Source organism: Bombus vosnesenskii, unplaced genomic scaffold (genome assembly GCF_011952255.1).
Source record: "Bombus vosnesenskii isolate JDL3184/JDL3185 unplaced genomic scaffold, Bvos_JDL3184-5_v1.1 scf7180000013352, whole genome shotgun sequence".
In the NCBI taxonomy this organism is placed as follows: domain Eukaryota; kingdom Metazoa; phylum Arthropoda; class Insecta; order Hymenoptera; family Apidae; genus Bombus; species Bombus vosnesenskii.
This window is the reverse complement of record NW_022882988.1, coordinates 1,729,692-1,757,307: the sequence shown is the minus strand read 5'-3', so window position 1 is coordinate 1,757,307 and position 27,616 is coordinate 1,729,692. Positions and strand designations below refer to the sequence as shown.

At 39.1% G+C, this 27,616-nt stretch overlaps 3 protein-coding genes across 9 annotated transcripts; 2 read left to right on the top strand and 1 right to left on the bottom strand.

Moving 5' to 3' along the window:
• Window positions 1-327: 327 nt before the first annotated feature.
• LOC117236943 lies at window positions 328-17,638 on the top strand. 5 transcript variants are annotated; one of them, XM_033500397.1, is made up of 7 exons: window positions 328-462; window positions 1,987-2,100; window positions 5,048-5,149; window positions 7,997-8,227; window positions 10,283-10,492; window positions 13,018-13,155; window positions 16,541-17,638. In XM_033500397.1, exons 2-7 carry the CDS (start codon window positions 2,011-2,013, stop codon window positions 16,604-16,606), a joined length of 837 nt encoding a protein of 278 aa, XP_033356288.1. In that variant the 5' UTR covers window positions 328-462; window positions 1,987-2,010; the 3' UTR covers window positions 16,607-17,638. The 5 variants fall into 5 exon arrangements, with proteins under 5 accessions (XP_033356288.1, XP_033356290.1, XP_033356287.1 ...); XM_033500396.1 differs by having other exon boundaries at window positions 332-469; XM_033500399.1 differs by lacking the exon at window positions 5,048-5,149.
• Window positions 17,639-17,697: 59 nt separating this feature from the next.
• LOC117236942 (mitochondrial amidoxime-reducing component 1) lies at window positions 17,698-24,256 on the bottom strand. Its single transcript, XM_033500395.1, has 5 exons — window positions 23,903-24,256; window positions 21,173-21,471; window positions 19,459-19,737; window positions 19,081-19,358; window positions 17,698-18,332 (listed from the first exon to the last, which is right to left on the bottom strand). Exons 1-5 carry the CDS (start codon window positions 23,910-23,912, stop codon window positions 18,170-18,172), a joined length of 1,029 nt encoding a protein of 342 aa, XP_033356286.1. The 5' UTR covers window positions 23,913-24,256; the 3' UTR covers window positions 17,698-18,169.
• A 505-nt stretch (window positions 24,257-24,761) lies between these two features.
• Window positions 24,762-26,752, top strand: LOC117236944 (vesicle-associated membrane protein 7). 3 transcript variants are annotated; one of them, XM_033500401.1, is made up of 6 exons: window positions 24,762-24,993; window positions 25,442-25,650; window positions 25,721-25,858; window positions 25,924-26,085; window positions 26,150-26,242; window positions 26,315-26,752. In XM_033500401.1, the coding sequence occupies exons 2-6, from the start codon at window positions 25,450-25,452 to the stop codon at window positions 26,381-26,383; spliced, it is 663 nt and encodes a 220-aa protein (XP_033356292.1). In that variant the 5' UTR covers window positions 24,762-24,993; window positions 25,442-25,449; the 3' UTR covers window positions 26,384-26,752. The 3 variants fall into 3 exon arrangements, with proteins under 3 accessions (XP_033356292.1, XP_033356293.1, XP_033356294.1); XM_033500402.1 differs by lacking the exon at window positions 24,762-24,993 and adding an exon at window positions 25,046-25,137; XM_033500403.1 differs by lacking the exon at window positions 24,762-24,993 and adding an exon at window positions 25,341-25,363.
• The last annotated feature ends 864 nt before the right edge of the window (window positions 26,753-27,616 follow it).

Sequence of the window (27,616 nt, the reverse complement as noted above, 5' to 3'; positions counted from 1 at the left end):
AATTTCGAAATATTCCTAGAGGTAAACGAACGTATATTTTACTAATCACGGACATAAATTCCTATGGTAACGCGTTTATTCGTTATCTTCGATGTTATCAATCGCCCTTAAGGATACATTGACGCACAACAACAATCGATTTGATACTTCCGCTCCTCACATCTTCACGGTCGCATCGAGGATCTTTCATCGGCCGTAGCTACTTACATCTTACATTCTACGGTGATCCCTTCTTCAGAATCGCGCGAGGCGACCAGAAAAGAAAGAGAAACAGAGAAGACGGAGACTGAAGTGTAGCGTGGAGGTGGCGATAGGCCCCTCCTTCTAATAAAAGCCGCTCACTAACCTCCGTTACACAGACAGTTACAGAAAAGCCGAAGAGAGCAGGAGCCACGGAGAGCTCCTTTTGGGTCTCTTTTACAAGCGGACAGTTTAAAAGTTCTACCGTGTCATAACGAATCGGTGTGTGGTGAGTTCCTTCATATGGAACACGTATTCGATCGCGATATCGTGCATTTTATTTCAGCGTTCGATAATTACGTTAGTCCACGTGACACGAGCTCTGTGTTCAGGAAACTATCGAGTATTTTGGAAATACATAATTTGTAACAAAAATTGTATAGTTGAATTTTTCTTATTCAGTTTGGTTGTACGTCTCGACGCTTTTTCAACGTTTGCAAACGAGTTTGCAAGATAGTAGTTTTCATAGAGTCTCGATAGGTTCCCAGGTGCATAGGATTTCCAATTTCGGGCTTCTTCCTCGAGTTCGAAAGAGGCTCGTGTATACGAAACGGGCACAAAGAATTGTCAGAGTGAAGATATTCGTGAAGTGGTTCTCACCGGACACAACGAGCTCGAGGGAAAAATCGAAATTCGTAAGACCAACTATTGGTCCAACTGAAGGAAAATCCGGTTTTTATCGAACTGTGACGCTTGATCATTTCGCGGAACGCACGTGACTCTACACACGACGGTTCAACCTATTGACTTTGTCAAATCGACGATATATTTGGTAGCTAGCTAAATTACTTCATTGCAATTTTTATCATTTTAGAAGAAAGTTGTACTACTCTCTATTCCAAACATAGTTGAAGCCTGCTTTCGATTATGCTCGCGAATTATTAATGAAATTTGCCAATATTTGGCCTCGAATGCGCACTGTTGCTCCATCACCATCGGTTGGGACGACATGTGTACTGAATCTATATTAACTCGATGTGTGGTCAGCATTATATTCCGACAGTTTCGCTATCGTAATTATAGACTCGTTTGAAGGCAAGTCGAGCAACATGTGCATTTGAACGTACAATTAAATTTTATGGAATAGAATCAAAACGTGAAAGGTAAATGATGTCACAAAAAGAAAGTCAAATATTCCGATAAGCATTTATTTTTCGATATTTCTCGATAATTACGTCGAAAAGAAATGCATATTATCAGTTCGCGTTGAAATATTCAAAATTCTTCTATTTCGTTACGATTTGCAACGATTCCACATGGTAAAAACGAACAACAAGCAATAGCAATAGCGATGAGTCATTTTTATAAAAATGAACGAAACGCTTTAGACCATCTTTCCTCAAGAATCTCGGCGTCGTTTTTGCCAGCGGCATTCTCCACTTTCATTCGGTCGAAAGTGATAGTTTCGAACGTATCCACACTCGAGAAAGGAGAGCCATTGCTCCCCACTCCTGAAACATCGTCGAGACTCCTTCACCTTCTCATCTTTTTCTCCAGGATCCTTTCAAAACGTTTCCGGTCCATCATGCTGGTCGATTATCCAGGAAACAGGCGCAGATATAAGATAATATTTTAGATTCCAGATAAAACAATATTATATTCTTAAACACAAACTGATACGTATTTCACAATGCTCACGTTTCGATAAACAATCAAAGTTGGCAAACATTTCCGCGGTGAAATATTTTATAAGAACCAACAAGGAATATTTTATTGAAAATTATATCATACCCTTTTCCTTTGCAGGTTTCAAATTCCCAATCAAACAAAATGAAACTCATCGTTATTTTGGCAACAGCACTGTGCGTGACTTTGGTGGGTTCGAGTCCACTTTCTGATAAAGGTCGTCTCCAATCCGAGGTAAGCCGGTTGAAAAACGTACGTGTGTTCACCAAATGTCGACGGAGGCTTGGTTTTCATTTAGCAATGTACGATAATTTCACAAACATGTCCGCAATCCGGTTCCATCGAAGCCATCGAACGACCTTAGTATTTAGTTCTTGAACTTTTCAATGCCAATCGTGTATTCCACCAAAAAGAAGGAAACTTCCAAATAATATATAGATAGCTTCCTCTTTGCCATAGGAAAACGTATTAAATTCTGTTCTCTGATATTCATCTAATTCACCTCAAGCTCGTACATCGTATTTTGTATATATCGTATTTTTATATTTCGTATATTTAACGCAGAAAAGTATTTTAGAAAATTCTGTCTGATGTTCGAAAGGATTCGCAGCTAGTTGTATTCGATTCAGAGATTGCGTAACTAGCGTTACGATCGATTTCTCTGTGTCACTGGGCCGGCTGGACGCCAACCATCTATCCTTGAGACGATCTTCGTTATCTCGGAAGAACGTTGGAATCGGAGAAAACGTTGTTTCTGTGCGCGAAATTCGCGACAGGCAACGGCCGTTTAATCGTCGAGATAACCAACGAAGGAAACGTGCAGTGTCGTTCGTTGCGAAAGTTTTCGCCAGGATTTCGACGTCCGGCTAAATCGCCGGTTGATCGTTGGACCGAGTCGATCGATTCGGTGATCGCAGATGATGTTTCACTTTCGACGGAACCTCTTTCACTCCGATCGAGTGCTACGACCTCGCGCGAATGAAGGCTCGCAAAGAAAACGCGCAACACTCGTGTTTCTAATGTCTCATCCACGTCACGTGGAATCCTCGGACTTAAGACGATGTGTTTGATTTCCATTTAACAACGTTGAATCACATTTGCTTGTAACATTAACATGTCTAATGGAGGCACGATTGATTGTTAGGATTTTAATTTACCGCCATTGCATTTTAACGACTGCCGAATCGTTAACGTAGTAGTTTATGCAAATAAATGTCGTCTTTGTTTTCTGCAACGAAGTCTTTTATTGTAGCCATTTTTCCAATGAAAATAGGCGTAGACATCATTAAGAAACACGTTTTGTTGAAAACAGAAAATCATAGAGAAAACTCGCGCGTCATAGTCGGAAGAGATTAAATGATTTTCGTGGAATTGTTTTTTTTTTTTTTAGCGTGACGATTAGTCATGTGGGCAAGTATCGTTACACGAGCGATGAAATATACGGTCCAACGAAAAGTCAGAACGTCTGGTCGACTCTCTTCTTCGGTTCGACACTTTCACTGGCCGCGAACACTTCCAGAGTTACACCGGACACTTTCTTCGCTTGATCGCTGCCCAATGGAAAGCGCGCGCGTAAACGTACACGCGCTCACGTGCACGTGTTCTCTCTCTCTCTCTCTCTCCATTTTTCGTTATATCGTGCTTGACAGTGGTTTCCAAATCTCTTTATTTTCGTATTAGTTATTTTTTTTTGGCTTGAAATATTTTTATTGCCAGGTATCGTTATTGTTTGTGGGATTTGTCAATTGTAGGTAGTTGAATTACAAAAGCTCCAAATTAAAAAGTGCAGAGAAAAGACGCGATAAGTCATATTTCCTGTTTTCTATATGGCAGCAATTTTAAAATGCTATAGCATAACAACTAATTACATATTACCAGAATTTGTTTATGAGATCTTCTTGAAAAATATTTGCATAAAATATATCGACTTCTCAAAAGTATCAGTTATCATATTTTAGGTATTAGCTCTTTCTAATTTGTATATTATATTAGACTACACTGTTAACATATTAATAATTAATAACTACTAAATAGCATGAAAATCAGATAATCATCAAAATTGCTCCTGTTATCTGTATTTTCTTCGTAATCTTCAGTGAAATGTTGTACGAAGTACAAGAGAAATTGTAACGGATATCTTAAGTCGACTACCGCTAGTTTTGGAGACTTCAACGCGAGAATAAGCGCGATCTCCTATTACGGTACTCGTTCTAATTTCGCTCAGTTGTTTGCTTCCAACCAAACGGCTATTCAACTTTAGAAAAATTTGCGATTTATTCGGATATCTACAGGAAATTGTAAAATGAATTCGTTATTGGTGAGACTATGTCGGAAGCAAAGACTAGTTGCGAATGTGGACAACACGCAGGGACAAATATCGTAACAGCGAGTCGAACGTGAGCGCGGTATAGGGGAAAGTGAACCATGGTAATCAGGTTGAGCAACTTTTGAGACCGTCTAAGTGTCAGAACGGTTCGATTAATCCGTCGATGACTTTGTCCGGGTTGTTACAAAACCCAACGACATTATTTATAAACGAGTTTACTTTTTCGTTTCATTGCCGATCTATTTAAGTCGTCTTGTGCGAACAAGAAGCGTCGTTTACAACTAGGCAGGTCATAAATCATAAAAAGCTTCGTATATCGTAACAGAAAATTGTAGCGACACTAATGCAGTAATACGTAATAATGCGCAATCATGTCGTTAAACGCTGCAATTCTCTTCGAGCGATTGTCGTGCGCAACGTTACAGTTCCATTATTTTCTCTCGCCTAAAATTTACTCAATTCTCCATTCGTACAACGATCCGCACGCGTTCTCGTTCAATTTTGTAGTTTGTAAATTATCGTTCCGGAGCAAACCTTGAACGCATCGAACGAAATCCTTGTTTAGAGTTTACGTCTCTCTTATACTATTCGTCGTGGATATTGCGCAACGATATTATCTCAACGCTCTTCGACGTTCTCGACTATCTTCCAGATATATTTCGTCGGTACTTCCTTATCTCTGTGGATAATACTTTACACGATTACAGAAGAAACAATTACGCATACAGGAACAATAATTAAAAGGTGGTAATGAAAATCCCGGAGGCAGATGCATGAGAGGAAGAGTAATATATGAAACGAGAATTTCCAGACATTGAAAATACTTTGTAGGGACAACAGGGAAACTTTTTTCAGGCACTGAATCGGCTGATGATGGCCGAAGCCGACAACGAGGCCGCTCTAAGGAACAAACGGACGATCGGTATCCTGCGAGAACTGTTTCCCGATGCCTCTCAGGTGAGCAGCTGCTGAATACAGCGCAGTCAAATCCTGCAGACGGCCAGGACCGATTTATGTACCAAGTTCCCTCTTCCCTCGTAGACGCTCGGTATTTTTTGTATCGGATTTAGTCAATCGAAATAGGACCTTGGACGTTCTACGTTGTTCAAATCGCCGCTTTCTCGTATTAACGGATAATTGAGAAATTATATCGTCAACGAAAACGTTTCATTAGTAATACCGTGTCGGTTTAAAGTCGAGGAGAAATTGTTCGCAGTGAATCGACATTCCTCCTAAGAAAGTTGTACGTTCGATTCATGATTCACGGAGAGTTTCCTCGTTTCCTGTGCATTCTGTCTATAGATTGCGCAACTACGTGTTCGTTTATTCGATTAACTTCATGAATTAAGATAAGATATCGAATGAAAATTGAAAGTTTCTATCGGAACGAATTCGATCCGCGTACGTCCTTCTCGAGCCAAATTTCACCGTGGAAAACACGATCGTTGCAACCGTTTGCTATTTCCATTTTACCACCTTCATCGAACCAGCTACTAGTTCGGCAATATCATTTATCGCCATTTGACACGTTCACTTCCTACCCGTTGTAACGTTCTCGACTGCACCGAAGGCTGACGACGAATCCTAATATCGAGCTCCGTCAACGAATACTGGAACATTAATTCAACAATAACGTTGCTCAAAAAGCAATTCCATGGACGTACATTTCGACGACGCAAATACGACAATAATAACAGTTGGCCGAACGATTAAAAAGAATCAATGCTCGACGTAACCATTTGTAACGAACACGAATTTCAACGAAACGAATTCGATTATATCGCGCGATAATATTAACATCAGGAGCTACGTTACGACTCTTGTATCACGGACACGAAAAGACAGAAAATTTCCTCGTGAATGGGAATGAGCGATATTCGAAAACAGGATTGATAAAAAAAAGGTCAGCTAAGAGCTGTTATTTTCTAGATGATCGAAAAAAAGGTGAACTCGATTGTCGCGGAAATCATCCGAATACTCGGCCCGACCGTTCTTCGCAGTTTAATTCAGAATAACGGTGACTCGAACTCTGGAAGCTCGTCGAGCGGTGGCTCGACGGCGACCGCTGAGTCGCCCTTCTTCGACGACGAGGAGGACGACGCAGGCAATTCCAAGGTATCGGTATCCTTGCCGACGTTCCCGCCAGACGAGGACACAGACACGGGAGCGCCAGCCAATATGTCGAGCACTAAAGCCAGCCAGACGACCGCTATCAATCAGGACGACAGGATGAACGAGGTCGCCTCTACGGTCGCGTGACTGTACAATGGTGGCGAGATCGGTAACACGTTGGAGGTCAATGAACCTGAACGAAGAGTAATCGATTGATCCGGCAAGGACGATCACCGCGCAATTGGGACTGCTGCGGGAAACAATAATTTGTCTACCAAGTTTTTCTACTGTCCGCTAACTATAACTCTTTCTCTGTGTGCGTTTGCGTGTGTATACCATTCGTATCGTTTTCTATTATTCGCTTGTCTATCTGTTTGCGTTGTGTTTCTCTTCATTCTGTCTTCTATTTATTTTTCTTGACATCGTTATCCTTTGATTCTTCATATTCGTCTCGAGGCAAGATACTTTCTTATAAAGAGGGCACTTTTTCTGGTGTTTTCGTTGAACAGTAATTGCTACTTTCTGCCTTCATCTTTTTTGTCGATCATTGGAAAAAATCAATCTGCATTCGCGTTAATTTACAATTCATTTCCCGACCGTCGCATAACAGCCATGCTAAATAGAATTAGCTGGAAGAAAACAACGTTCGAGTTAACAATTTATATTCCGCAATGACAGATGATGGTAAATGATTATTAGATTCCCGTTTGTTTTATCATATTATGTTTAGCTTCTTTGTAGTGTTATGTTGTTATAAATATCATGCAGCGATGTTTTATTATTGGATATTTATGCGTTTCTGCTGCATCGTTGACTGAAATCAGCATAAGAGAATTCAGAGCCGGAGAGAACCTGCAATTCATAAGTTAGATAGGCTCTGTTCGGTGATTTTCAATAAATTCAAACTTCTCGTTAAAAGCCGTTGTTCTAATACAATAATCAGAAGTTTGGACTCGATTGCGCTGTTATATGATTGCTCTACACACATATACTATATTACGCAATTGCTCACGAAAGAAAATTCTAAAGTAAATCGAAGAAACAGTGGTTGCAAGTACATCACTTCTCGTTACTTCTCCATTCATCCGACTATTTCTATTCATGCAGTACACATTTACTAAATGTTTGCATAAATGTCTTATAACCTCTGTACGTAATACACATTTTCACATTGATTTCAAATATTTCCAATATAGTCATGACAATCGTGTCTCATTACGGTGTTAATGAAATCATAAAATGTTCTATGTAATGTATACAATACAGCTTTCTATGTTCAATGACCAAGAAAAGCAGTTCTTTCGAAGAGTTTTTTCGTGATCCATTGCATATCTCTCTACGTTGCTTGCAGAGTATAGCCGTCATTCAGCCATCGATCGCTGAACTGATGCGCATCCCGATCACGAGACATCGCGAGATCGCGCGTCACACGCTTCGTTTCCTTCGATCTGAACAAGCCGTGTTTTTTTCTCCCTAAACGCCGGTCGATCGTTAACGAACTTGATTTTACAATACACCAGTGTTCATAAATAATTCACGTTGATTATCCAACGACTTAAACGCACTCTTGCAGTCCTTGACTGTATAATCATTCACGATCAATGTCCATTCGAGTTTCCTTAGCAATCGATCGGTGGCGACTCGTCTTCAAACATACTCGAAATGGTAGACCGTAAACCTTCTATTTCACAGAATATAAATCCGGAAGCGGAGTACAAGGTAAACGAGGTAGCAGCCGAGTCGCAAAACAACGAGGTCAAAGTACAATTCGCGGATGAACAGGGCAGCAACGATGCAGCACCACCATTGACGCCTCTCGAAGAAGTAGAGACTGAAGATGACGAGAACAGAAACAAAAGGTTCCTCTCTGGTCTGGGCGGCTCCAGTAGCAGCTCTGGCAACTTCGTCTTTGATATAATCAGGGTGAGTTTTCCGTAATAAAGAAAGCGTTTCCTGTTCCACTGCGTCTCTTCAGTATCGAGTGAAAAGTGGAAGTTTACATTCTGTGGATCTTAATTATTGTCATGGATTTTTGTAATCTATTTCTGTAATTCATAGGCGATGTTTAATCGATAAACGTAGCCAAGGATTTTGTCCATTTGATGACACTAAGATTCGAATAGACTAATCTTCTAAAACGATTAAACCATTCGCAGTGTAGCATGTGAGAAACTCCGGCAAACTGTCGTATCTTAGATGTGGTAATAAGTAACGTAATTATTATAGTATTAGATCGAGGGCTTTTATGCAAATTTATATTTGTATGGGTACGAGTAAAGCAACGGAATCTAAGAAGACTCGCAACATCTATTAAAAAAAAAAAAAAAAAAAAAGAAAAAGATCCGACACACCACTTTCATTATCTTATACATATCATTTGCGTTTATTAAGTATCGTTTTCCTGTGAATTTCTGTATAAATGCATACAAATCTGCAGCCTAGGAATTATTAATACTTATTTTCCAGAAGAAGTAGAAGTACGTATTTCTTGTACCACGTATCAGAAACCTTGAAGATCAAATAATTATTTTCCAAGTCATATTACACTACCTAGATCACTGCAACAATAATTAAGTCGAATAATTATTGAAACATTCGATGGATAGTACTCTGTCGATTGATCTCGATATTTCCAATTATCGTACAATTTACTGCTCTAAATACGTATTAGACGTCGAACAACTCGATGCACGATATTTGAATTGAATGTATAATTGGATAAAAAAAGAGGACTTGTATAAGAAAAGGTATAGATTTGCGTCAAAAACATAAAGGTCGAAAATAATATGGCAGAAATTGATAGATTTAATATTCAAATAAGCAGCGAACAGGCGGACACAGGCAAGGGCGCCTACTTTGATACCGGTGAAAGTCCACGACCGAATTGCCCAGCTGTGTCGCTTGGTTACTATTCCAAGGTTCTCGACCTAGGCGCGACCTAACCTCGTGGATGATTAGACACGAGACGAAAACATCCTCGAGGTTCGTGCTTCATAAACGAGAAAAAGAAAATAGAAGATTTAGCACGTTACAAGAAACGCGCTAGAACAAGAAATCCGTGACCCTATCTTTTGCGCCGCGTTCGTGAGACCAGAATGTTTAATTATGAAATTATTTGGAAATCACGATTGCGCAAAGAGCTAATAATTTCGATTTTCAAATCAAATTCTTCATTTTTCGTTCCTTCGAAATTCAAATTGAACACGCTTGGAAAACTTACGTTGTGATATTTAAAACAAATTTCTGTTTAGTTTCCATTCTTTTAATCGCGTTTGTAAAGATACAAGTAACTGCGTGGAGTCAGCGACTTCAAGTAGCGTTAAAGCTTTCCTTCACCGTCTTTGGCTACTTATCTTATCTCACGTGCGTGATTCTTTGTTACCAAAGGCCACCAATGTTCGCAATCGCTAATGGAGAACTTACGCGATCCTGAGTAATACACGCGGCTGTTTGGAACTAGTCGATAGATCGACCTCCTTTTACGGTATCGAAAAACTGCCGTTCGTTTCCTTGAAAGTACGGTACGAAATATCGGATTGAAACATTTCACATTTTCTTACAACGTTCTGCGAAATATGTTCCATTATAGTATTCTATTCTGACCCTCCACTCTTCACGCGATAAACGATCTGGAGAAAAGCAATCCCCAAGAAACCAATGGACCCGAAACAAAATGACTGAAACGAACTAGAATAAACGCAGAATCGTCGCATTGACCCAAGACAAATACCAAGAAAAATACTCGTCTCGTCAGTCGTTAAAAACAATTTCAGCCGCTTTGCAGGACATCCACTTCATCGACGACGAATACTATTCCACTATCGTGAAGCGGAAGGAGAAAAATCGCTTGTTGTCGATACGACACGCGACAATCATGACCGAAACAAAGAAAAGAACAGAAAAGAATGACTAAATAGACAGGCGTTCTCCCGAGGAGCGGATCAGTAAACGAAAGTTCTCGTCTCTGTTCTCGTTTAGCAAGCGGCCGACGGGGCGGCAAGAGCGGCGGGCACGGTGTACCGCGTGGTGGCAGGTACGCAGAGCCTAGGGCTCGGTTTAAGCGCCTCTCGGGACTTGGGCCCGATTCCCCAAGGTGCCGCCCCTGCTGCCGCTCCAGCTGGTTCCTCGACCACGGCGGGATCCTCGACCAGCGCACCGGCCGCGTCAGGAGCCGGCAACCTACCACCGGTACGCTAATCCTTCCGAGCAGAGCCGAACGGACACTGCCTACTGCACTTCTCTCTGTCTGTCTGTCTGTCTGTTATCTCTCTCGCTCTCTCTCTCTCACTTTCTTTATCTCTCTTCTGAATTTCACTTGTCCACTCGGTGAACGGATACCACAGGTTTCTTAATGACGATTTTCAGTGGTTTCGCTGAATGTTGGCCTATGGGAACCTGGTCGGCTTTCTGTTTGCTCTGGGTTTAACTCTGTTTCTCTTTGCTAATGGCGCTTGGTGGATGACACTTTCCTTTCTCTAACACGTTAATTCTCGAGCAAGGTCTTTTATGGTAACTCGCCTCTTCAAGATGTATTTCTTTCGAAAAGATGGCTTTCCGTTTGTTATAGAAATATGAATGTTACGTTGTAAGGAGTTTCAACTCGAGATAATATTAGTTTGCAGTAACAATATTGTTCTCTGGTGCATCAAATATCTAATATTTGCATCCATCTCGCAAGAAGTACTTTGCACGTTTACAAGCAACGAACCGCATATTTAACAGCACCCAATCCTCTGTACATCGAAGCAAAGCATGCAACTATGTTTGATCAGCATGTACTCCTCGCACGTGACTAACGATCACCTGTTACTCGTACCGCGTGTTCTTTTGTTTATCCTTCGTCTTCCGTTTACTTAATTATTCGAACATCGTTCGTGTGGTCTGTCTGTCCTTTCTTCGCTCTTCATTAGCTTGCCTTCCCCGTGTTTCGTCGTGCCTTCTTCGTCGAATTCCTTTAGCCACCATCGTACGTGAATTGTGCACCAGGATATTTAATTCGATCGTCCACCCTGTTGAGCAAGATCCATCGCGCGAATAATTTCAGAAACCTGGAGCACAATTCGCGAAACGTTCATCGATTTTCTCATAGTCCTAGCGTAGAGTCTTAGATGTAATGCATCATCGTTGTCACTAACCAACCCCTGTTTACATTCGTCCTGTATTCCCATCTCGAACGACTGAAAGAATATTTTTGATATTCTTTAAAGATATTTTCAACAATGACATGGAGGATCTGTAATTTAGTTTCCATATACAATGGCTTATGAATGTATTTTTATGTGTATGTATATTACGCGTTTTATATAAAACATTTTGAAATTTCACCAACATTTTAACGAGACGCGACTGACGTTATCACATTGGTAAAATCCTAAACAAATCTGAAAATGTATATAGAAGTTACAAAACATTTAGCGCAGATATATAAGTTTAGTTAAAGAAAATTGGTAATACGGTATAATAAAATCAAATTTCAAGATGTTACACATGTACGTACAAAGATTTCGAAATGTTTAAATACTTTCGTAAGCCATCGCATGTATTCGTCCGAAGAATTGTTTCAACGTGACAACTTTCAGTCCTTCGAACGCCACGTAACACCGATTATCGTCATATCTTCCTACTAATTGTAACCTCCACGTTTATCGATCCTATTCTCCGATTCTGGACAAGTATTCAGTGACCCTGTAAATCCTTCGTTCCGTCACGTCCAACTCATCTTTTATCCAATTGTTCCACCCGACCAACGGTCCCGACGCGACACCGACAACCAGCGATTAAAGACTTTCGGCGAAGCAACTGGCTGATGGACATCCCGGCCGATTTCCTCGGAATCTCAGGGCAGCCATTGATTCTCTCGTTGTGATCTCGTACTCGTTCATTGCACATTCATACGTTGTATATTGTTAGCGTCGTAGCCGTAGCTCGTTCGTTGCTACTGGGACGCACCAAAAACAACGCGTAGCCAGACGATTCCGCTTCGCGTTGTCCAATAATTTCACTTCTTTTCGTTTCGAATCTCTGACCGAATGCGTACGGAGAAAATGAGATTCTTATACAGAGCCGAGTCGTCTGGCCTCGTACACGAATTCTTCTAAATAGTAGTATTGTAAATTGATAGCACGATGCGTGACGTACGTTTTTTTAACGACCGAGCAGCAAAGTAAGTATGTGCGTCATGCTGTCTGTAATTATCACTGTAACGTCGTATTGTCTTTTTGGGTCCTTGTAAATATGTTTCTAGTTTTGATGCACCTTTAGGTTGTCCATAATGCGACAGTGTCACGAAACTTTGAAATCTCGAGATTTCCGAGTTATCTCGCGAAAGTATGTTGTCATTTGTAAAAATATGAATAAAAAGATATTCTAAGCGTATGGACACCCTATAACGATATCCGAAACAATGTCACGAGCCGAAGAAGCGCACGTAAGGATCGTAGCAGCAAGATCGATGGATCGTAGCCGCAAGTAGGATTCAGGATGTAAAAGCACCGTAGTATCGGGAGCGCTGAAGCTGGACGTGGACCTGCTACACACCGCAACTATCTCTCTATTCAAAAAATAATAAATGAATGACAACGATTTACGCGATGATCGATGACAATGAACGATCTACGCAACTTGTCTCTATCATTCACCTTCTCTCGTGCTCTTTCTGAGAAAACCTCTGTTGCGATGGAAATTAGGCTAATACGTGGCTCGATTATTTGCAGCTGGTAGCCGGAAGCGGAGGGGACGGTTCGGCTGGAAAGGCCGGAGAGGAGCCTCAAGAAGCAATTCCAGGACCAGTTACCAGGTTCTTCGTCATAGTGAACAGAGGAATTTCGAATCTCGTACAGGATCTCATTCTTGTGAGTAATTTTCAGTGGTATATGATAAAAATGGGTTAAGCGGAAAATGGCAAATAGTAAGAAGAAACGTAAAAGATGCAGAAATCGATTCATTCCCTTCTTTGGATAAATTTATTATTTATTTATCGATTATGCTTTTGGACTAGCGTTACTTTTCTTGCTTCCAGTTGAAAGGCGAAAATGACGCGATCATATTTGTTAAACGTTTTAGAAATATTAGAATTGATAGATTCATTAAAATCTCAAAATGTTTCTTCAATTTATTGTTTCGTTCATCGTCTTATTTATTATATATTATTTGAAATGTAAAGTGGATTTGTAATCGGTTCAATGTAAAGGCACTGAAATAATTTCTATGCCTTATCAATGCAATTATTTTGGAATTCTAAAATCTCCAACAATATCAAAACGTCGAATTAACATCTTGATAATTATATTAAATTATATATATTATTACTACTATATTAAAAGAAAGTGACCAAAGAAACTAAAACATAAAAGCAATAGAAAAAGAAACGATGAAGAAATATGAAATTCTATATCATATAACTTACAATACAATCGGCGATCAAAGGAATGAGAACACTTCAATTTGCAAATTGCTTCAATATCTTCTTCTGATCGTAAAGAAGCGTTTCAAAAAGACAGTTTCTCTATAGGCAATTTACCGACATGAATGGAAACTCAGCGACCTGATCGCATTGTGGCAACTGCCGGTCGATCTTTACGACTAGAAATTGATTATGTTTAACGAAGCAGACACGAAGCGAAATGTGCATGTAGAAAGGGGTTGACCGACCGAGGTTAGGACACGTTGGCGAACCAAACGCGTTATAACTTTGCTCGGGATTTTCCATGTAGTCACCGTGACGGGTGTCCAACAAATTGCCATTAACCTGTTCCGATTATTCGTAGTCTTTTTTTAAAACCATTTCGAATTCTACCTTGTAAATTAACTATCCTTTTGCATCGTTTTACATAACCGATTTGTTCGAAAGTGAAACTACAATATCTTCGTCGATTTGTTAATGTCAACGTACGAATTTCTTCTTTTTTCAAATAAATATAACGGTTTAATCGCGGTCATAATAGCAGCATTTAGCTGATACAGATATATTAATAACCATGAGCGATTCTAAATTCAAGAACGACGCACGATTAAAGTTCGCCTAATCTCATTCTCGTTTAATGTTCAACCAGCTTTTTTCGCTATTTATTATTTCTAATAAAGCTATGATATTTTATGCGTTAAATTAATTATTAATATATATCAATCTAAAAAGAATCTAAAAAGAACCGCGAGAAAGTCTAGAATTTTATACATTCGCAATTTTTTAGAAGAGAAATTCTAAATTCGACGTGGACCGATCTTTCGCGCCCAAGATTTTGCCGAAACTCGCGCAAGCGTGACGCGTTGTCGTTCCAGATACAAAACCGGGCGATTACGTAAGCATCCCCCGTCCGGATCGATGGAAAGCAAAAATGTAAGCGACTTTCTCTATGAAATAGCTCGTCCATTTGCCGGCTGACTTATGCAAGCAACTGCTACGTAGCCCCTGGCACGCGATATTGCCAGGAGTGCGACTGAACGGCTCCTGCGATCGAGATCTTGGTAGATCCTTCGGCCTCTAACGATCTATCAATGACGCGATTCCTCTATCGATGTGCTCAATTCTCGCGTGCAATTCGTTCCTTAACTTAATTCAGAATATTCGCGATCGTACAATTGTAAGAATACCATTTTAATTAGTAGAAAATAATTAAATAGCTGTTTAATAATACTGTAATAATACCTAGGTAGCTATTTACGTTCATATAATTGTATAAGCAATATCGTGGTTGAGCAATTTTGTCGAAATCATAAATCAAACAAATCACGATGTTTGTTCAGAGATCAGGCAATGACATACCTAATATCATACGTTACATCATCGAGAATTGACATGGACTGATAGCTTGAAGCTTTGGACCCTCTTAAGGCTCTACATTAGCAGCGATAGAACTAAGAATATTAATTACTATTTGGATAAATTGAGAAACGAGGAGACTGATGCAAATATACATTTTTATTTTAATATACAGTATAAAACATCGTTGATATCCCGTTTATGTTTAACACTGTATTAAAAATTTCTTCGCACGGTCCTCATCAACTACTCAGGTTCTTATTTCCTCGAATCGCTAATAGTTCGTTTATCCTGACACCTGAAATCGTGTCTACTTTAACTCCGATATCATGTCCTTTATGATATGTTGCAATTGCAATTTGTAACGCCGTACTGAGATAAATACACCGATAACCGCGGTCACTCGTCGATGTTCACGTGTTTCGCTCTCGCGCGTCGTGAATTCTCAAGGAAAGCGAAACCGATCGACGAAAGAACCATGGGGAAGTAGTTCGTTAGGGGCAGATGATCTCACTTGGAGATCTCTACAGTTTATGTACGTTTCGTTGGTTCTCTCGCGATATAGTTCCGCAAAAACTATTCCAATTTCGAAAGATCGTTGTCTCCGTGCAATGCTCGAGATGCTCGGCTAATTGATCGGTCTTACTATTACCAAGCGTGAAGAGGAAACGCAACGGACAGTGACTAGATTTTTCTACGCGTTTCGTTTGGAATTCGAGCGGGAAGAAAGCGGCCGAAAAAGAACACGCGTAGGAATTCCTGTGAGAACAAAACCACCGGCCAGTCGCAGCTATATTTCGCGTTTTTCTCGAGTCGTTTCGCGTGTAATTGACAGGCCAGGTCTTTATTATGTCGTAGCGGCGATATAGCGTTTACAATGCGACAAACCAGAGAAAGCAACAGCACGAACAGACGGAAATACAGTGGTATGGTATCGCCAGCTCGAACGTTATTAAACTTAATCGCGCTTATTATGCTCAACCTTCGTCGCGCGTGCAAGCGGGCATCGGCTTGAAAGCGTTCACGGTTCGTACATCGCTCGGAATTTATCTGCTTGCACCGCAACTTGTTAAATCGGAAATTCCGTTGCAGGCTCCAGTCACGTGGCGGAACAACGAGCGAGCACATGTTGCATCGTCCGTGTGAATGATCTTCGATCGATGATCGTTTCTTTACTACGTTACGGTGAAACCGTGGTCGCGTGAATAAGAAATGTCGAAAGTACAGTTTAAACGCGCCTGCTCGAAAGCGTTGCGAACATTTGTAAGCGGAAAATCGTAGGATTGTCTTCTATACAAAGAGTATTGGAGAAAAAGGATTCACGTAAATGATTTAGAAACTCGTATCTTATAGTCTGGATGATTTCTTCTTCTTCTTTCTAATTTATCATGTAAAGAATGTCTATGTATATGCGTGTGTATATGTGTATAGCTGATTACTAAGCAATAAAATCTAACCGAAACTATTTATGTTTTCAGCGCCTGGCAGCGACGAGCGAACGCATCGTCAACTTCAAGGCGAGACTGATCACTTCCGTCATCTAAAGTTGGACGAAACGCGACAGCGAAAGGGTGTCCAAGTATAAGAGAAAAATTCCGATGGTCCTGAAACGCTCGGGAGCCACGTGAGAGCCATTCTCGAGCCGTGATTGTCAAGCTGGAACACGGGTACGACGTTGGCAACGTAACCAGCGTTGCCCCCTTGTCCCCGAGATCCGAAGTCTCTCGTTGATACTACTGAATTGTTCTCGTCAAATTAAATAGCGTAATCGCGCGACTTCGAGTTCATACATCGAACTGTCTCTGTCCTCCGTCTATCTTGCTTCGCTTCTATCGTCTCCTACTTTTCGTTTTCTGTCTCACATCCTCCAACGCTCTCTTTTTCTCTTTGATACTTTCTCTGTTTATATTATACGCGGTATATTATTCTTCTTACTAGCGATTAGGAAGTTCACGTTACCGAGATTCGCTGCGCTCGAACTTTCGTCGATATGATGTATAATTTATACGAATGGAATTCAACATTTTTTTGAGTCGATCATTTTTCTATGTAGCTCTATTTAAAATCTAAAATATTTTATTACTCATAAATATATTTTCTTGTGTAATTTTATAAGAAAAAAATAACGTAAGTCCGAGTAGAATCTCATGTGAGCTGTGTATATAGCTATTTCCGAAATACAACTGTGCCAAGCATTGTTTCTTTCTGATTTGATCGATTTACACGTAAAGAAAGTTTCTCCCCGTTCAGCGGCCCGCGTTTCCTTGTCCGTTGCTTCTCCGAGGCCTGCCAACCCGCTGCGGCGATTCCGGTGACCATCCGGTAAACTAAAGGAATTCCATGGCCCCTGTACAAAACTGAGCATAGTTTGAGATTCACTCTACCATTGCCGCATACGAGATAAAACGACGAGCCAATCTTCTCTTAGATTGGCCTAGAGTAGGCGGGATAAGAAAATGGTCATTGTCGAATAATACTCGTAAAAATGTATTTCGATCTTCGAATTGGACGAGTTATCCCTTTTACTGTAAATCGTCCCTGTTGTTTTGTAGTGTAAATAAATAAATATTATTATCATAAAGCTAGGACATTCTTGAAAATGTAGCAACCCTCTCCTGGAAATTTTAAGTTCACATTCCTCTGCAACTCGTTTATTCCTCGCAAAAATATACTCGATACAAATATGAACAAATAACAAACGCATCTCCCAGCACGTTTATTATATTGTCCTCATTGATTCATGATCAACATCTAGCAAAAATACGATATTTGAGAATCATCGATTCTCTTCGCAAATTATCTCAGACGATGAACGCTTCAACTTTAAAGCGAGAAATACACTTGGCAAAAAGGTTTAAATTATTGTTATCACGCGACTATCGCGTCATTTACATCATTCTCTAATCGAGAGAATAGCAATTTGTCTGAAGAAATAATGTCCGTTGTAACTTTTTAGGCCCTGTTCAACGATCAGAGACGCGATTTTAGGCTCGATGCTATGCGTTTTCTCTATTTGTTAAATTCTTTAACGAAGTGTTCTCCTTCAGAGATCTCGTGGCTTCCTCGTAGACAAAAATTTCGTCTTCGCACGAAGCCCATCGGTGTAGCTAGGGAGGCGATATCAATATCGGTTGCTCCTTAGGCACACTGACGTAAACTGGGTCCCCTATTCGGATGGTGCCATTGGGACTTCTTAATCCCAGGTGAATTCCCATCACTGGACTCTCGCCAACTAGTGGGCGAACATCTGGATCCATTATTTGTCTGTAACTGTGACAAATATATACGTCTTGTTAATTTTTATCCGAATGAAAGAGAGTATGACCCTTAACGCGTTGGCTGTCATGATAGTTATCGATGAACCACGTTACTAGATTCTATAGAATGATTAGAACATGATAAATTTCATGGACGAAAAAATATTCAACAGTGTTAGATAAGATTCAGAAGAAAGTGCGCAAATACAATATGATATTTTGTAAAAATTAAATGTAATATATTTCAATCTGTTGCTACGCTCAGAAGAAAACATATAAAATTCGCTGCGGCAGCCAACGTGTTATGTGATATCAGGAATATGAATACAACATAAGTAATTATGAATATAGGTGTCCACTGCAACCCCTCAATTTTTTGGTCTGAATCATGCTATTGTATTAACAAATTAAACAGCTTTTAATGTCTTAATAAAATCTCTAGCCAAAAAGATTAAAGAAAAGAAATCACGCATAGAAATAACAATTACTTTTCTTCAAACTTTAGAGATTTGTTGATGATTAATGATGATGGAAAAATAGAAAAATGATTCGGAAAATGCATATTTTTCAAGTTCAGGAAAACTATCTCAGAAAGTGGTTCACTTTCGCATTGATTTGTTGCAAATATCTCAAAACTTACAAATTTTTAGATGTGTTACTCGTCTAGTAAATCGACTAAATTTAGTGTATTTTGTTTATTAGTTAAATTACTTGATTATTAGTAAATTTAAGATAAATAAATGTTACTTATGAAGGCAAACCTCTTCAGAGTCTTCAAAGGCTCAGCCTTCGGATGTTTTGTCCCAGTTTCGGAATCGACGGTAGTTAGGATACATCTCGTACAAGGCATAACAGACTTGAAAATGTTATCACCTATCTTTATCCAACCCCAAGTGTCCTCTTCGTATGGGTTGGCGCCCTTAACCACGAAATTTGGTCGAAATCGATCTGGGGTGACTGGATCTTCTAGTCGACTATTCAAGTCAGTCACTGAACTTTCGTTTATTAAACAATAGCTAGTGGCATCTGGATAGGCTCCCTATTTAATAAATAAATCATTTACTAATGCGATGAATAAACTATTTGATTGTAAAACCTTAGTAATTCTCAGCGATGACTGTGCCTGAATCAAAACTTACAGTATCGTCACTTGTCACTGAAAAAATCTTGCCTCTCGTTCTGATCTCTCTTGTTGGATAATCTAAAGGATAGTAAACCAATCTGAACCCAGTGTCCTCTTGAAGAAGAAAGCGAGATAACCATCTGGCAGATTCTTCGCCACAATCGCAGGCAGATACAGGTTGACCCCAGACTGCGACGCGAAATCCTTTGCCTTGGAGTTGGGACAAATCGATAGACGTAGACATCATTCCCGGAGCGGACAATGTGAGAATCGATCCAGAGATGCTAGGTATCACCTGAAACCCACAGATTCAGTTCATCATTTCATTGATAATTATCTCCTTAACAATAATTATAAATTTCACATTCTAAATGTAACGATCAAATTGTGAGTGTCTATAATAGAAATAATATAAAATAAAGATATTTTTCATTCTCTGAATATCATAACGAATAATTTACTTTGGATATTTTGGTACCAAGAAGTTTCAGCAACTACGCAATTATTAATATTTATTTCTTGTAAAAAGTTGAAAATATGTGTTTTCTGATAACTGTATGTTGTATCTGATAACTGAGATAAGCGAAATCTTGAAACCGAAGAGATAATTAATTTTTAAATCATTCATTCTGAATTTTTTGTTATTTTGTTACACTGACAAAGATTTAAGGAAGCGATACGAAACTTTTTTAAACAGAAATATCGAAATTCCGAGATGAAAGACATCTCCATCGAATCGAAGGTACAAGACGCTGTTCGATCACAGCGGAAGTGACATTAAACGAGGCAACGTACGATAGGAAAATACCGCCGTATGGTGAATTAATTACTCGCGTCGGACTCCAACAGTTAATTTCGCGAATCTTCGCGACAATAAAACGGATCGTTAATCCTGATTATAAAAGTATCCCGTTTCCTTACAAAGTCGTGTTAAAGAAATGGCGGTTTGCTTCTTCGAGCTCAGGGAGGAAACCCAACCGAATCAGTGCCAGGACTGTGCAAACTAAGCTTAACGACTAGTGAAGAATACACATATCGAGAGATGAGAAAGATCAGAAGAAATTGCCTTGATTATCGCGCATCGATCCATTTCTAATTATCACCCACCTAGCTTCCACAACGATCCCACATTGCATTTCTTCCTGTTTCGTTATCAGCTATGAGTTGAATACGCGTCTCGTTATAAAGATAAAACATTGCTCCTTGTAAGTTGATACGTTGATATACACTAATCAAATTAGGTAATCTACCAAGTAGCGGATCTAATATCATCTTCTAGTATAATTAAATGGTCGGAGGTGTTATCGAGGTGTTATCATCGCCTAAGAGTAGTTTTTATGGAGTGTCTCTGATTTCCATGGGCTTCATTCTCTCAAAATACCTAATACTCGATCTTGAAGCAAATATTGAAATAAATATAAATGATAAATATCAATAAAAATCAATATACAAAGTTAGGACAATTGCTGAAGTAAATATAATTAAGGGTAAGGTGTTTCCTTGCATCCTGATCGTTGGAACTAAATTTAATCAAAATGCAAGACAGAGACTATGCCAGGAAATCTCGTCTCTGCGTAAAATGGATATATAAACAGAATAAAACAGTCTTTTTAATTGATGTGATGCGAGTCAAATAGCTAACAGACAATATATCTTCTTCCATATATTTACATACAACCGTCGATCCAGATGCAAGATACTATATTATTGGTTAATTTTGAATCTCTTACCTGAACCATCTTTGGCCACTGTCTGGCAGTAACGAAGTGTCCATTCAAGTCGATGACCATCAAAGTTCGGTCCCTAAGCCAGCCAGATTTCAGGCCCAATTTCGTGCACTCCATTGAGTTCACTCGAACAAGGCCGAGCGACTTAACCGGATACACGAACAGGTCGCTCAATTCGCCAACCTTCCGCCATTCTGAGGGTGGTCTATCCTTTTGCCTTTTTGTCCACCACCACCAAAAGAAGACGACTACAGTGCCGGCGCCAACAACGGCTGCAGATACGTACGTCAGACGTGTCCTGTCTGCTCTCAAAACATTCAGCAACATTAATTCTCTACGGTTATGTGACCATGCAAAACGGTCCGTTGCAGAATCGTCGACTCGCAGCCGCGATCAAACGTCCAGATAACAGAACATAGATAAACATTGCATGGTGGTTAAATTTGACTTATAGTAGAACTCCACTTGTCTGAACTAGTCGGGGGCGAACATTTTGTATAGTTAGAGTTCACATAATAGGAGCTCACGTTCAGATAAATAAATGCAACCAGCAGAAGTTCGATTAACCGGGTACTAACTAAAATTTCGTTCGGATAAATGCAGCTCTACTGTAGAGATACTGAGCATTTACATTGTCTCGATTATTCGCTGAAAGAGCTAATTTTCGTTTTCTCTTCTTTTGTAAATTTTTAGAACACTTTGAATTTTGTGTTTCAGAGAGGACATCGAGGGAACATCCGTGCGAATGAGAAGTCAAGTTATTTGCAATGCAAAACGCCGACGAAGTAATGGTTTCAGAGAGAAACAAAGGAAGATCGCAAAGGAGAGACTGTCGTTGCTGAATAGTATACGACCCTGAAATGTATATGAGTCCCGATAATATGTGAATCCCTTGTCACCATCTAAACTTATGCTAAACAGAGGGTGAAATTTTGTATGTGTACCTTTCTCGAGTCCTTCGCCGATCAAGTAAACATCGAACCGGCTTGTATAATTTATTTTAATGGCGTGAAATCTGAAATCATACTGGAGATCATCGAGAATACCGGTGAAATAAATTAGACGCACTACTGTGATCAACGGACCTGAAGATCTTCCAACGGAACGTTCACGACAAGCTTCCGTTTTATTTGCATTCTACAGAATTTTATAAGAAGTAATCTCGAACGATGCAAATTGAACGTTAATGTTTAGTTTATGGCGCGCTTAACGGTACATATTCGAACGAACAGTAGCCGGCATTCTTGTCAGCCGACCGGAAACAGATAAAATTGTATTATAATATAGACCGTTTCTTGATCGCAATTCGAAATGACATCCTCTAAATAGCGAGAAATCGGAACAACGTAACGGAATATTGTGACAGCAGGTGTATACTCGCATTAGACAACTTGCACAATTTGTCCATGCTAAAATGTCCCGTATCGTTGATACGCGGGAAAGTAGGCTACGGAAACCGAAGAACTGTGCGCTTTCGAAGATGTGCATAGATTATCGCATTTGCTTTTTCAGTCATTCTTATAGGTGTTCCTAATGACCAGATAGTGAATTTTTATACAAATTTGTATTTTTATGAACGCAATCGGATAGGTAGAGACCTGTTTCACTCGCTGAATATTACAACGAATACTCTGCTTTGGATATAATTTATATTTTTACATATAATGTGTATTTTACGAATGTTTGCATGTTTAAATTTTCCATAAATGCATAAACATTCGCAATCTCTTTCGAACTTTGATATTTTCTGACGAATGTTTATCGAACGCTAAGAGAGACGGTATGCCTTACATCACTTACTGTAATTATCAGTGCTATCGGTGAATTCAACGTACTAGATATTCCAGTGCTATTATGTAACAACATAATGAAACGAATAAATAGATTTATTTTAGCTTAAAGTGAGATATTTGTGCTTAGATAACGATAAATCTTCTAATTTCGCCGATTATTTAATTTGTATTTTATACGTGTATATTTGCTATATCCACCATAGACGTAGGTATACATAGACTGGTATTACCATAATTTGATATTTCTTTCAATGTTATTGATTTACTGTTTTTGTAGAGGGGAAATCGCATGGGGAGACTATGGACCCTTTTGCTGAAATCAATATCACGGGCGTTGCTCTCCGACACACGACCAATCGCGAAAATAACTATAATAAGTTTAAATTGCGAATATTGTGTACTAGTCATATCTTCTGGTAGAATCATGCAGCGACGAACATGTAAAAAATAACATATCTTTGAGATAAGCTAATGTGTTGGATACCAGGTCAGTAAAAAAAATATTTCGATGACCTGCTCCAAATATACACATGAAACAGTGCAAACAACGTAACAAACAACGTTGTATAACAAATGTAAAAAGACAACATAACTGCGACACCCAAGAAAATTATGAAGAAACATGATCTAAGAAGTTTTCCCTGGAATTGGCACCCGTCCCCTCGCACCTTGCGATTCTATCGCTTTTCCCATGAAACCAGTTCAGAATTAAAGTCGAGGAAGAAAACTAGCTACTATCAGTAATCTACTATCTGTAAACATCAGTTAATTAGGGTTCACTGAACTTCATATGGACAACTTTATGAATAATGAACAGCACGTGACTAAAGAATCTGATGATAAAAACTTGCAAAAGGTTCTGAAGTCTAATACTATGGAAAAGCGTTAATATGAAGTTCATTAATGCACGATAAGGTTACTGATAACGTGATATATTTACCTAGAATCATGGCTAATGTCGCAGAGGCCGTAGAACGAGCAACTATCGAAGGGACAGCGGCAATCGTAGATAATGATCACCAGAGCTCTGAAGGTAGTTGCGTGTCTGCCGAATCACACAGAACTGCAGTAGACTCCGCGTGCACGCGTCTCTTCCTCTCGACGAATATACCGTTATCTATCCACTCTTACGTTCTGTTAACTCCCTTCTCCATTGTAGTAAGCAGCGTCGGTATACTGGTCGGCATGCGGCCACATGTGAGGAGCTATCGATCTGTACGCAGCTAGGAAATCCAGAAAACTGGCACACCACGTAATTTCGTATCGCTACTGACATGCGTTTCCCGAACTAACCAGCACCCTTCGAGGCCGAACACGCATGTTCCGTGTCGCCTCTAGTTTTTGGAGCGAAGTTCAAGCATGATGCAAGAGAAAAGATCATATATTTAAAGAATTGGCAAAACCCTGTGATTAATTTTGTAGGCGATATTGTTGATGAGTAAATTCTTCAGTGATTTCTTTTTCTAGATAATGAGTGATTTTGATTCCTGATAGCGATAAAGATAATGTAATTAGGTTATAAACCAGAGTGCGAATTGTGAATTTCGAGTAAGGAATGCTTGGACTTTTAACGTATTCGAGAATTTTTCTTCCTTTCCTATCTTTCACGGCCTAAAGATACGAGCTTTAGGAAAGTATTTTAAAATATATTTCAGATTCAGACGTTTTAAATATTTTTAATTGTAATACGGAATTGTTTGAGATTATCTTTACAGATGAAAATATTACTTTCTCTTCGCGAAGAAAACAGAGCAGAAAAATAAGCTATTTTAAATTTCGCGCCACAAGGAGTGCGCGTGTCAACGGAATACACACTGACAATGATCAACTGTCATGTGTTACTGATAATCTCGGACGTTGCTGTTGACGTGTGCTGATGGATCATAGGACAATTCTCATGAAGTTACAATTCGTTGATCAATTAAGTTACTCATAAAAACGATCTCAGGAGGGAGAACAGTAGAAATTTTCAGGTTAACATCGAACAAAGTGCACAATCACTTCTCGATTCGCGCCATCCTAATAATTGAGGTAGGTCATGAAAATAATAGCTGATCTTGATAAATTCACATGTTGGTTACTACGACGTCATTTTATTTCTTATTCGTTCTGACAGCATCTTTTAAATTTTGGACGTGAACAGTGAATTTGTAAGACATTTCATTGTCCTTGGAGGTTAGAAATTATGGCGTCTTCGTGTTTTATTAATCTTTTCCATTGTTGTTCCGTAAATCTTGCAATTATCTTGCTTTCTTGAGAATATTAGAATGTTCTTCTTACTTTACATGCTGTTATGGCAACACCTTCTGTAAACTTTGTTATTTTCAGTATTAATCAGCTTGATAACAGATAAGGAAATTCAGTTACAAACAGAATTTTATTGTTTACTTAATAGATCCATGTAGGTTAAAGATTCTTTGCTTATAAAAGCTTAAACAAGAGTGACTATAATGAAATATTAATCTTTATTTTATTTCAGCATTCATCATGCCAATTTTATATACCGTGGTGGCTCGAGGGTCAACGGTATTGGCAAAATATGCTTCCTGTACTGGAAACTTTGATGAAGTAACAGAGAGCATTCTGGCAAAAAAAGCTGAAAATGACAAGGTTACATATTCACAAGGACAATATCTTTTTCACTACATCTGTGAAGATAACATTATTTATATGTGCATTACAGATGATGTAAGTAATCTAAAAGTAATTAAGCATTGTTTGAAGTAATTCATTAGTGTCAAACATTTTCATGTTATAGGATTACCAAAAATCCAAAGCATTTTTATACCTGGCAGAAATTAAAGGAAGATTCTTGGCTGCATATGGTCAAGATGCGCAAACTGCAATTCCCTATGCGATGAATACAGATTTTGCAAGAACTTTAGCTAGTACAATGGTAAGAAATATAAATATATCTGAAATGTATTTTCTAACATTTTCACATTTACATTTTTTGTTTAGAAACATTACAATGAGTCTAGTCACAAAGTCGATGTGCTTGATAGCGTTCTCGGTGATCTGGATGAATTGAAAGATATAATGAGTAAAAATATTGATAATGTTGCAATGCGTGGAGAACGGCTAGAACTTCTTGTAAACAAGACTGAAAATTTATCTACGAATGTAAGTAGAATTAAAAGATACCATAAAGGATGTGCAAAAAAATAATGTTTTCGTATATTTTTAGTCGGTTACATTCAGAAAAACCAGTAGAAATTTAGCACGCTCTTTGTTTTGGAAGAACGTAAAAATTTACGTTATTGTTGGAGTTATTCTAATCGTAAGTAATCGATACTATGTACGATTTGATTTAATGCAAAATATTCCATTTAATTTTGTGTGAATCTCGTAGGTTGTCATATACGTTATTGTGTCGATATCTTGTGGAGGTTTGGCATGGCCGAAATGCGTCGGCAATTAATTCACCTTTGTACTATCCAGATACAATGTGTTCTGTCTCAAAAATGTGATAAGAATGTAATCGCGGTTGGTTCGCGGAGATATACTGTAAGCAAACGAGAAAAACATTCACGGTACATGTTTCATTCCCAGATTTATTACGTATGAAGAACTGAGAAAAAATCTCGTCTCATTCCGTGTCTGTACCGAAGCGAAATGTAGGAGTAAAGAAAATGCAATTAGGAAATGTATAGATATATAAATATATATAACGCTTATGATATTTTTATTATCTTATTAAAAAAATACAAACATCACTGGTATTTGTCAAGAGACGAATATAATTTTAACATCATTCATATATCCTGTAATATATCTACACAATATATAAAAAAAGCATACAAAAAGGAATAAATGAAATGACTCCATCATTAAAATTGGTGATTCATTTATGCATTTCTGTGCTTGTACTCTTGGGTGCAACAAGTGAAAGTCACGCGCGTAGCTCGTGTTTCTATCCATCCTTGCCAAAGCTATATCGTTATATTGGATGTTCTATCATCGAAAATGGCGGTATCTCATTTGTACTCTGGATGAAATTACGGCAAAATTTATCGAGCATTCAGTCTGTTCCACACCATTAAATACATTACATTTTTTCCACACGCGGGAGTCTCCGAACGACGCATTCGGACTACTCTTTCCATTACCGGCTTCGAGCGCATGTTCCAACGCGTACTTATTCCTCCAATAGACTGTGACTAGTCCCAACGACACCCTACCCAAATCTAATTCAAATACTTACGCTATCAATGAAATCATATTTCCCTTATCGGTTACCTGCTTAATTAAGACTCTTTAAATTATAGTCTAATCGATTAAAAATTCATTGAATTACCTATCACAAATAAGAAGAGCGTTCCAAGTCCTCATAATCATTACCAATCGGTCATCTAAGCCTCAATCTTAGAAAAAAATCACCAAAGGAATCTGTCATTCTAAATAAAATTCTGCGATGTTACTAAAGGAAACGATGTATCGGATTTGAAAAATATTGTATAGGATAGATACGGTCCTGGAATAGCTGCAACGACATCACCGGCGTGGGACGGGTGGCGGCGTCGCAGGCGCTGTGATCGCGACGCCCGGGCCATCGCAGCAGCCCGGCAGCTCTGGCAGCAGGATGTCGATGGCTCGCGTGGCGCGCCCTTCGGGGGGTGCCAAAGAGTGTCGTCTCGGTGGCTGGTCTCGACGC